The sequence below is a fragment of the Galeopterus variegatus genome, unplaced genomic scaffold (genome assembly GCF_000696425.1).
Source record: "Galeopterus variegatus unplaced genomic scaffold, G_variegatus-3.0.2 Scaffold3730, whole genome shotgun sequence".
NCBI lineage: Eukaryota > Metazoa > Chordata > Mammalia > Dermoptera > Cynocephalidae > Galeopterus > Galeopterus variegatus.
Window position 1 is genome coordinate 68,601 of NW_007729841.1, and position 10,513 is coordinate 79,113.

Consider the following 10,513-nt stretch of genomic DNA (forward strand, 5'->3'; position numbering starts at 1 on the left):
TGAGATTAAATGACCAGTGAATTAATGATCTTTTTTTTAAAATTTTTTAATTATCATTTTTAATTGACATATAATAGTTGTATATATTTATGGGGTACAATATGATATCTGGATACATATATCAATATGTAATGATTGAATCAGAGTAATTAGCATATCCATCACCTCAAACATCTTTCATTTCTTTGTGTTAGGAACATTCAAAATAAATTCTTCTAGCTATTTGAAATTATGCAATAAATTGTTGTTAACTGTAGCCCTCCTACAGTGTTATAGTATTCTAGAACTTATTCCTCCCAGTAGATGTAATTTTGACCAACCTCTCCCTAACCCTCCTCCTGCTCCCCTTCCTAGCCTCTAGTAACTATTATTCCGCACTCTACTTCTGTGTGATATTAGCATCCTCATCATATGTGAGAACATGCAATATTTTTCTTTCTGTGCTAGGTTTATTTCACTTAATATAATGTCTTCCGGGCTCATCCATGTTGCCATGAATGACAGGATTTCATTGCAAAGATCATTCATTATCTGCTCTGAGAAACCTCTATAAATTTCCCTCTCCAGAAGAAGTCCTAAGATATTTCAAAAGTATGCCTTCAGATACTATCTTAATATTAAAGGTCACTAGGAAAAAAAAAGGTGTACACCTTTTCAGTGATGGGTTACCTCATCTGGATTTTCACTAGTGATCCTAGCAGCAATAACATGACCTCTTGGGCAAGGAACATGAGCAGAGTTTTCAAAATCAATGGGAGCATCACCCCAGGGAGATACCCCATACATCATACGAATATCCTTGATTCTATATAGAGGGATCCCCATGGCAATCTGAAAGATAATAAAAGACACATCATTCATTTTCCAGTTACTTCCCTTAAAGTGTGGAGGCTATCAGATTACCTAAAAGATTTTTCATTTTTGGAACCACTACCTAAATAAAACATTCTATTTTTATAGCCTGTATTCTACAAGTATCAACTCTAAGTTATTTGAAATAGAATATATAACTACAGAAAAGTTGTTAGAATATTCCCCACTCCTAAAAAAGTCCCCAAATTCCTGATGCAAAATGGATATGAGTTTCCCTTTGTCATTTCTCCATCAGAAAATGAGAATGAAAATATCCAAGGGAGTCTGAGCAGTAGCGATCAAAGAAGATCAGATAGCTAAAAAGTCTTAACTGTGTCATAATTATCTCCTTCATCCCCACAAACCACTAGAGGAAGTAAATAAATCTTTAGCCTTCAATGGGAACCTAGAGGTGTGCCCAATGTGGGCAAAGAATATGTTAAATAAAAATAGCTATTACTGCTTCCCATAATATTTGTTTGTCGGGCTGAGAGAAGATAATACTAGCATTTAATACATTATAAAAATGTGTGCTACCACAGTCTTGACAGGAAAAACCTAGACCACTGCTCTGATGGAGGATTATTTCAATAAAGAATACTAATAAAAAGGACTAGGGGATAACTACAAAGTTGTGAAGTTTTCTATAATTAAAGAATTGAATAAAGCATATTATTTTTAATGTTTCTTGCAAAAATATGACAGTTTATATCAGATGTGTCCAGCTAAAAAGTATAATATTCTTATGTTTGTACCACATTAGGAAAACCAACCCGCACACGCATAACCCATACAGTATAAAAGAAATGAACATTAGGTTAGACTCAGATAGGAGGTGCCTTTCTCTTATCAGATGCTGGTTAAACCAGTTTTCCAGGCATCTGTGATATTCCAAACTTCTCTAAGCTCCTCCCTGAGCTCAGATCAGTATAACTCACCTGGAGTTGTGCTGCAGGGAGATTAACATCAGCCACCATCTCTGTACAAGGATGTTCCACCTGCAGCCGAGGATTCAGTTCCAGAAAGTAGAAGCTGCCATCCTGGCTATACAGGTATTCCACAGTCCCAGCACTCACATAACCAACCATTTTGGCAAGTTTTACTGCACACTAAAAGAAGAAAAATAAGAAAACATAAGTACCTCACTTTGTCCAACTGTTGGACCACTGCAACTTATCTGCAGCCTCTCCCTGGCTCAAATATCCAGTGTTTTATAAGGGCCACCAAACTCAGCCACATTAGAGCAAATTTCACCCTTTGTGATTATTACACAATATTTCTGGACATGGGTGACAAACTCAATGAAAAGCTGGGAGACAACAGAGTGTTTGTCACTTTGGATCACTTGGATCATCCCATCATACATAACTGGATACAGGCAAAAAAACATGGTGGCAAACTTTTCATTGTCCCCTAGTTTCTATTATGCTCAGAATGCTCCGCTTCTTCCTAGAAACACGGCTATCCAGCAAGGGACTAGATTTTTCCAACCTATCTTATAGCTAGTGACCAAGTTTTGAGCAACAGGAAATCAGCATTGGTGAGTGATACCCATAACTCCTAAACAATATTTTGAAAAGGATTTGCTTATTCTCTATTCCTGGCTTTCCCCCTTCTTATGCATTGGTACCTGGTCATAATAGTGCAAGCCAGTTTCAACTATGCAGATAAAAACACATAGAAATGGCAAAACAAAATAGAAAGAACCTGAATCCCGAGATGGCCTCATAGAATAGAACTATCCTATCCATCCTTGAAAGCTTACCTCAGACTATGATGGGAAAGAAAAATAAACTTCTATCTTATTTGGGTCACTGTGTTTTTTGGACATTTTTATTACAGCAGTTTAACCTAATCAATATAAAGATTATTAGCTGCAGGTAGGATGCTGCTATTTAAAAAAAATTAAAATATATTACGCTAATTTGGCAACAGGGTAGTTGAAGCAAGGAAACAGATACTGCAGGCTGGAAAGCTGGTGGCCTCCTCGTTATGGCATAACATAACACTTGGTAAACTGTTCCCTACAATAATTTGGAACACAGAATACACACCAAGTCTTAAGAAAAATGGTTAGAAAGAGTCAGAACGTTGAAAAGCCAACTCCTTTTGTACCCCCCAAAAAACAGATTAGATTCTCACCCTGAAGCAATCCAGTGTCAAAGATTGGATTAAGGGATGCTGCTTTAGTTTTGGCTGGCCTCAAGACAGTCATCATTAAATCAAGAGAGATGAGTGAAGCAGAAGCCAGTAAATAAAAGAAACATTTCTATATCTAGAAGAAATCTTTGGTTATGGTTACTCCAATTGAAGCTGATTGGAAGCAAATAGCTCAGGAGCTTTCTAAGTTTTTGAAGGCATTGCATATCTAAACAAACCACAAGCCTGGCCTTCAAAAGCCTGTGATTGATGACTGGAGTAATGTTTGTACCCCCAATTCTGCACAAGCAGGAAGTGGGCCGTGAAAGTTCTGCCAAAGAAGGCATAGTCTCCAAAGCCCAATTCACAGAGGAAAGTAAATAGGTTAGAACTTCCCAGAGAATAAAGTTAGGTGTCTTGAAAGAAAATGGGCAAGGAATTTACTCCCAAGAAAAACCAGGGATAGTCAGAAGGTCTGTTTGGAGGGGCTGTCCAGTTAGCTCACTTGGTTAGAGTGTGGTATTGATAACACCAAGGTTAAGAGTTTGGATCCCTTTACCAGCCAGCTGCCAAAAAAAAGAAAGGTGTGGGGGTGGGGGGCATTTACTCTAAGTATTACTCCACTATATAGCAAGGATAGCAAGGAATCACCAAAATTCCTGCCCGGAAGGATTTGATAACTGCTATGGACCAAAGATTACTATGTATTTTTTTTTCTCCAAATGAGACTTGTTCATACTATACCACTGTATACTGGGTTTACAGGAGGGATGGGAGGAGAGAAATGATAAGAGGTAGATAACTTGTATTTTAGGTCACTTCCCCATGAAAAGTCACATATATATCTAATGGAGAGGAATGTACACCACTGAGAGATCTTGAATCTCTAGGTGACATAGTAACTGTAGTAATTAGTAGTAACTGCATAGGACTTCAGGCTATCTTCCTTGGGAAAAGGCTGAATATGTTCTAAGAGTAAGAAAAAGAAAGTGAAAGTAGTAATGGGTAGCCAGAGGAGTAGACTGAGGCACGGATTATTAAATGCCCTCCAGCAATTTTTCTCTACTTCATTCTTTTAGAAATAGAATTTTCTGAATTTTAGCTGACCACATGGTAACCCAGTTAGTGACTACAATTCCTACAACTCTTGAGCTAGGTATGGTTGTATAACTGAATTTTGTCCAACGGAATGTGAGCAGAAGTGACATGTGTGACTTCAAGATCATGTTTTTTGTATGTGCTTTCCCTCCATCTCTTCTCTCTTCCCTCCCCACAGGTTACAATGTGAACATAATCTTATGATTCACCTTAATTGTGATCATGATGACACCATGCAAGGGCAAGGGGTTGGCAAACTTTTTCAGAAAAGCCAGATAATAATTATTTTCAACTTTGTGAGCCATATAGTCTCTGTTACAACCACTCAAACTCTGCCACCATAGCAATAAAGCCACCATAGATAATACACAAATAAATGAACATGATTATATTCCAATAAAATTTTATTTACAAAAGCAGGCAGCAGGTTGAATTTGGCTGGCAAACTGTAGTTTGCTGACCCCTGTCCTAGGGAAGAGCAACAAACCTGGATCTCTGGCATCAATCAGCTCATCTCTGAAGTATGATGAAAGAAATAAACAGAAACTTACACCTTGTTTAAGCCACAGTATTTTGGAGGCATCTTTACTACAGAAGTTTAAGACTGCATCCTAATACACAGACACACACCATAGGAAATGAACACAAATGACCACATATTTAGCTTGTCTGAAATTCAGTAGAAAGAAAAGGTGGAAAATATATCTTCAATAAGATGAAGATGAAGTCATGATTCCAGAAAAGACTATGTTTGGACTCCCTAAACTACAACTATTTCCAAAGCAAAATTCATGGCTCTGAGAAATTTTTTTCTATATAAACATACAAAATATGTGAACTTTAAAGATAGTTAGAGGATTTTTCAAGAAGGTAATGAGTTTGAATAAATTCATCTGAAGACCTGATATAATCAATCAGAAAATGGAACTTCCTGCTTTTCATGAACTTGTTTTTTTTTTTTGTCTTTTTTTGTGACTGGTAAGGGAATTGCAATCCTTGGCTTGGTGTCGCCTGCCCCGCGCTCAGCCAGTGAGTGCGCCTGCCATTCCTACGTAGGATCTGAACCCGCGGCGGGAACGTCGCTGTGCTCCCAGCGTGGCACTCTCCTGAGTGCGCCACGGGGCCGGCCCTTCATGAACTTGTTAAAAAAATCAAGCTAGGGCCGAGCCCGTGGCGCACTCGGGAGAGTGCAGCGCTGGGAGTGCAGCAGCGCTCCCGCTGTGGGTTCGGATCCTATATAGGGATGACCGGTGCGCTCACAGCACTCACTGGCTGAGTGCAGTGCAGCCGGTCTCAAAAAAAGGACAAAAATAATAATAATAATAATAATAATCAAGCTATAAGAATAAAAATCCAAAAACATTTCTCTTCTTTATCCCTACTTAAAATAGTACACTGATTTTTTTAAAAGTGTTAACTACTTTTAGAGCTTGAAATGTTCCCTGACAACTCTCCTAGATGTAGACCAGCAGAATTTGTTTTCCTCTACGAAAAGAATATAATCTTATCCAGAATCATGGCTGAAATTCCACTATTCTCAAATTTGGTATATGAACTGAATGAGAAGTACTTCTGTGTAAGAAAAGAGAAGTGAAAGCTTTTAAATGTATATACCTGTTCCATATGTTCAAATACTGCTGGAGTAGCAATAGCAGCAGGTGCCTCTTCAATAATCTTCTGATGCCTGCGCTGTACAGAGCAGTCTCGACCAAACAAAGAGATAGCATTGCCATACTGATCTGCTAGGATCTGCACCTCCAGATGACGAGATTGTTTGGCTAGTCTCATCACAAATATAGGAGATCCAGGGACTTCAGCTTGAACCTGTAATAAAAAAGGAAATAAAACAAATAAGTGGTAAACATTTTTTCTATACTGATAAGCTGCTTTGATTTCAATGAGCAGATGCCTAGAATTATCAGGGACCATGTTAATCAGTAGGAATACAAAAATGAATAAAATATAGTCTATGCCCTCATCTATCTTTAAGATATTGCATTCTTAGTTCTATAACCAATATAAATTAATATGAAAACATATGAACATCCAGTGTGTTACAAGGGTAAACAACAAGATATTTGAAAACATACATACACAAATCCCACAACAGGGTAAAATACTGCCAATCACTCTATACAGCCAAATGTACAACCTGTTCCAGACTAGATGCTTTCCTGGTTCACATTACATCATATATAGTATTGTTACAGTCAAAGAACTTTCATCTTTGATTTTGAAGGATATTGTCACTTGGTACAGAACCCTACATTGGCAAAATTTTTTTCAGCACTTTAAAGCTATCCCAATGTTTTCTGGCTTCCACTGTTTCTACTGAGATATCAACTGTCAGTCTTATTGTGACTCCTTTGAAAGTAATCTTTTCTCTCCAGCTGCTTTAAGATTTTCTCTCTTTCTCTTTTCTTAAGGGGGTGGGATGGCAGATTTACTCCAGTTAACTTAGGTATAGTCTTTGTATTTGTCCTGCTTGGGACTCATAGTGCATTTTGAATCTGTGCTTGGCATCTTTTATCAGTTCAAGGAAATTCTTAGCCATTCTCTCTTCAAATACGGCTTCTGCTCCATTATTTCTTCAAATATTGCTTCTGCTCCATTCTCTTTCTTTTCTCTGAGACTTAAAGTACATGATGTTAGATCATTTCACTGTACCCCATGTCTTTTATGCTTTGTATCTTTTTCTGCTGTGTATTGCTATGTAACAAGTCACCTCAAAACTCAATGACTTGCTTAGAACATCAACCTTCCATTTGCTCATGATGCTGTGTTCACCTGGACAATTCTTCTGGTCTTACACTCATGTGCACATCATCATCAGGTGGCTTGAGTGGGGCTGAATGGTCTCACTCACATGTCTGTGATTTGTGCTGACTGTTGGCAGGAAGGTCTAGGGAGCTTCGACTGGAATAGCTCCTCTCTATTGCATGTGGTCCCTCATCCTCCAGTAGGCTAGACCAGGCTTCTTCAGTGCAATGTTCCAAGAGGGTAAGGACAGAAGCAGCAAGGCCTCTTGAAGTCTAGGCTCTAAACTTACACATCACTTCAGCCACATTCTAATGGTCTAAGCAAGCCACAAGGCCAGCTAAGATTCAAGGGGTAGGGAAAGAGATGCCACCTCTTGAAGAGAGACAGCGAAGTCACATTGCATAGTGTATACATACAGGAATGGGAGGAGTTATTGTGGCCATCTCTGCAAACAACCTACCATGGTCTATCCTCTGGCCACAATATTTCACATACCTCCCACATGCAAAATAGACTCACTCCCTCCCAAGACCCTCAAAACCTCATCCAATCATGGCATCAGGCTTGACATCCATTTTCTCATGAGTCATGTCCAGAAGCAAGTGAGGTTTCTCGGGTACAGCTCCACAGGTACAGTGTCTCTTGGTCCAAAGAACTGGGAACTGAAAGACAAGTTATCTTCCCTAACATCCCCAATATTTAATAATAAGACTGAGAGAAGATAACTACAAAAGATACTCCTGTTCAAAGAGGGGAGAGTGGAAGGTAAACTGTGGTGGGTGGTCCATCGCAATTCTGAAATCCAGATGGGTACTGCTGTCAAATTCCCTTAGGCCAGGGGCAGGGAATTTTTTTCTTTTTTTAGGGTCTTGTTCTGCTCCCTGGGGGTGCCGTTCTGAACAAATCTGAGGATGAGCCTGCAAAGGCATGAGAGGGAAGGACCTCACAGGTAGGAGGAAAGATAGCAAAGAATGCCTACTTTCTTTGAAACCAAAAGAGTAGAGAGTATAAAAAAAAAAGCCAAAACATTAAAGATGTGGTGAATGGTGCCAAATGCTCTCCCCTTCCCCAAAATGGCAACCTTCTGTTCTTGGATCTGCCCTCTAGGCTCCTGACTCCACTCTCTAAATTTCCCTTTTTATCAGAAATAACTGATGTTTATAGCTGAACAGTTTTCTCAATCTGCTTTCTGCCTATAAAAAGTTGAAGACTCAGAGGCTTCTTTTCAGTTTGAATTGTTTCTGTCCCTTTTAGTCCCTTTGGTGCACTCATGAATACAAGTCTTTTGACAACACTGTGGGTTTCCTATGAATCATATTAGGGCTTGCTGTTTATCCCAAAAGCCACATCCATGACTTATTTTTGCACAGCCCTCTCTATACTTTGGGCATGGCTACTGTTATGCGATAATGCCCTTAAGATTCTTAGAAGCACATTTTTATAGCTGGAGGTACTGCCAGGCAATAATCTAATCTACCAGGTATTATCTTAAATATTTCTGAGGTCTTAAAATGGTCTGAGGCATTTCTTACTTTGCCAATCTTTTGCCAACTGGAGAGAATGGGAACGAGAGACAATTCTATTTTCAAACCCAAAAAGTTCTGGGCTCTTTACATTTCCTCTAAATTATGCTTTAAAAACCCCCAACAAACCTTTAGTTCATCTCTCTTTCATAGTTCTTTATGATAAGCAACTAGAAGCACTCAGCAGATACTTTCAACACTTTGTCTAGGGATCTCCTTAACCAGGTTCATTACTTCACTAAATACATTCTCTGTCTTCCAAGTTACTGCAGACATTTTTTGCTAACTGTTCCATTATTACAGACTCTAATAACAATTGCTTCACTACCTTTCCAGTCTAGGCTAACAGTCTGTTCACCATTCCTCCAGCCTTCATTAATATACTACTGACCATTTTTCCAGTCTCTACCTATGAACCAGTTTCAGAGCCGATGACACATTTTTACTTTTATGTTATGGCAGTATTATACCTTTAGGTATTAATTTCTTTGTCAGTTATCCATTGATATCTAACAAAATACCCAAAATTTAGTAACTTGAGGCTGGATCAGCATTATGAGCTGGGCTCAGTTGGGCAGTTCTTCTGCTGATCTTGCCTGGAGTCACTCCTGCAGCTGTAGTCATCTGGCAGCTCCACTGGAGTTCAATGGCCTAATGCAGTCTCACATACAAGTCTCAAATGTGGAGCTGATTATCAGGTAATAGGACTAGGAGGCCTTAGGTGGGACAACTCGTCTCTGCTTCATGTGAACTCTTTCTCCAGTAAGCCAGATTGGGCTCTTCACATGGCAGTCTGATGGCTCATTCTAAGAGAAAAGAGCAGAAACTACAAGACCACTTGAAGTTTAAGCTTCAGAACTTGTACACCATTTCTGCCACATTCTATTGGTCAAAACAAGTCACAAGGCCAGCTGAAATTCAAGGGGTGGGGAAAAGGACTCTACTTCTTGATGGGAGGAGCAGCGAAATCATACTGTACAGGGGTAGGTATATAGAGAAGGGGGGAGTTATCATGGTCACCTTTGCAAATAATCTCTCATATTGCTCTTTTCTATATTTTTCATCTTTTTGTCTCTCTTCATGCTTCAGTATGAACTTTCGTCTGATCTTTCTCCCAGTTACTAATTCTCTCTTCAAATGCATCTAATATGCTATTAAACTCCTATACTAACTTCTTAATTTTAGTAATTGCACTTTCAGTTCTAGAATTTTCATTTGTTTCTTCTTTATGGTTCCCAGTTCTCCACCAAAATTCTCCATCATGTCTTTAATTTCCTTGAATATATTAAGCATAGTTACTTTAAAGTCCTTGTCTAAATCCTCTGTGAGTCTGTTTCTACTGACTTTTGTTTTTCTTGGTTTTCAATCATGCAATTTTACATGGCTAAAATTTTACACGGCTAAACTTTTATTTCATATGGCTTACAGTTAGGTGCTTGATAAGCCATATGAAAACTTAATAGAAATAATTTGAAGTTCTGGATGTTTTCTTTCTCTGAAGAGAATTTACATTTGCTTCCTGCAGGTGGCTAGAAACACTAGCAATCCTATAGTACCTTGCTTAAATCAGAGACTGAATGTGTTAAAGCTGAGATTTAGTCCCTGCAAGGGCTGGTCTATTTCCAGTACACTCTTTCTCCTGCAGTATAGTCTTTCAGGACTCCAACATAAAATGTGGGAGGTCTTCCAAGGGCACCCCTCCTCAGCAAACCCTGAAGTCTAAATTTTGTCCTCTTCACCTTGTAAGACTGTTAAAAACTCTGATCAGCTCTTCAGCTGCTGGTTTTTGAACTAGAAGATATCTCTTAGGATAAAGTGGCCTCAAATGTCAGGCTCACCTCTCTGGGTTTCCTTCTTCTCCTATATGTTAGCCCCATAATTCTTCACTATACTTGTTACATAGCAATACACAGGCTCACCTCAGGCTCACCTCTCTGGGTTTCCTTCTTCTCCTATATGTTAGCCCCATAATTCTTCACTATCTTGAAAGGTCTCTAATGCCTTAAAAACAGATTTAAAAAAAAAAAAACCTGGTCCAGCTTTTCAGGTTTGTTCTCAATGGGAGGATTGGGAGGTCCTAATATGGCCGGCACTCTGCTTAGTGCTTTATTTATTTATTTATTTATTTATTTATTTATTTA

General features: G+C 38.8%; 1 protein-coding gene across 1 annotated transcript in view; it reads right to left on the reverse strand.

The window, feature by feature from the left end:
* The window catches only part of LOC103601428 (acetyl-CoA carboxylase 1), a gene marked incomplete at its 3' end in the record, with an annotated part of 154,829 nt that overhangs the window by 66,571 nt on the left and 77,745 nt on the right, over positions 1–10,513 (reverse strand). The window contains exons 11-13 of the mRNA XM_008585835.1: positions 5,704–5,913; positions 1,791–1,961; positions 670–831 (exon numbers count right to left, since the gene is read on the reverse strand). Of these exons, the coding sequence (XP_008584057.1) occupies positions 670–831; positions 1,791–1,961; positions 5,704–5,913 (543 nt within the window). The remainder of the gene's footprint in view (positions 1–669; positions 832–1,790; positions 1,962–5,703; positions 5,914–10,513) is intronic.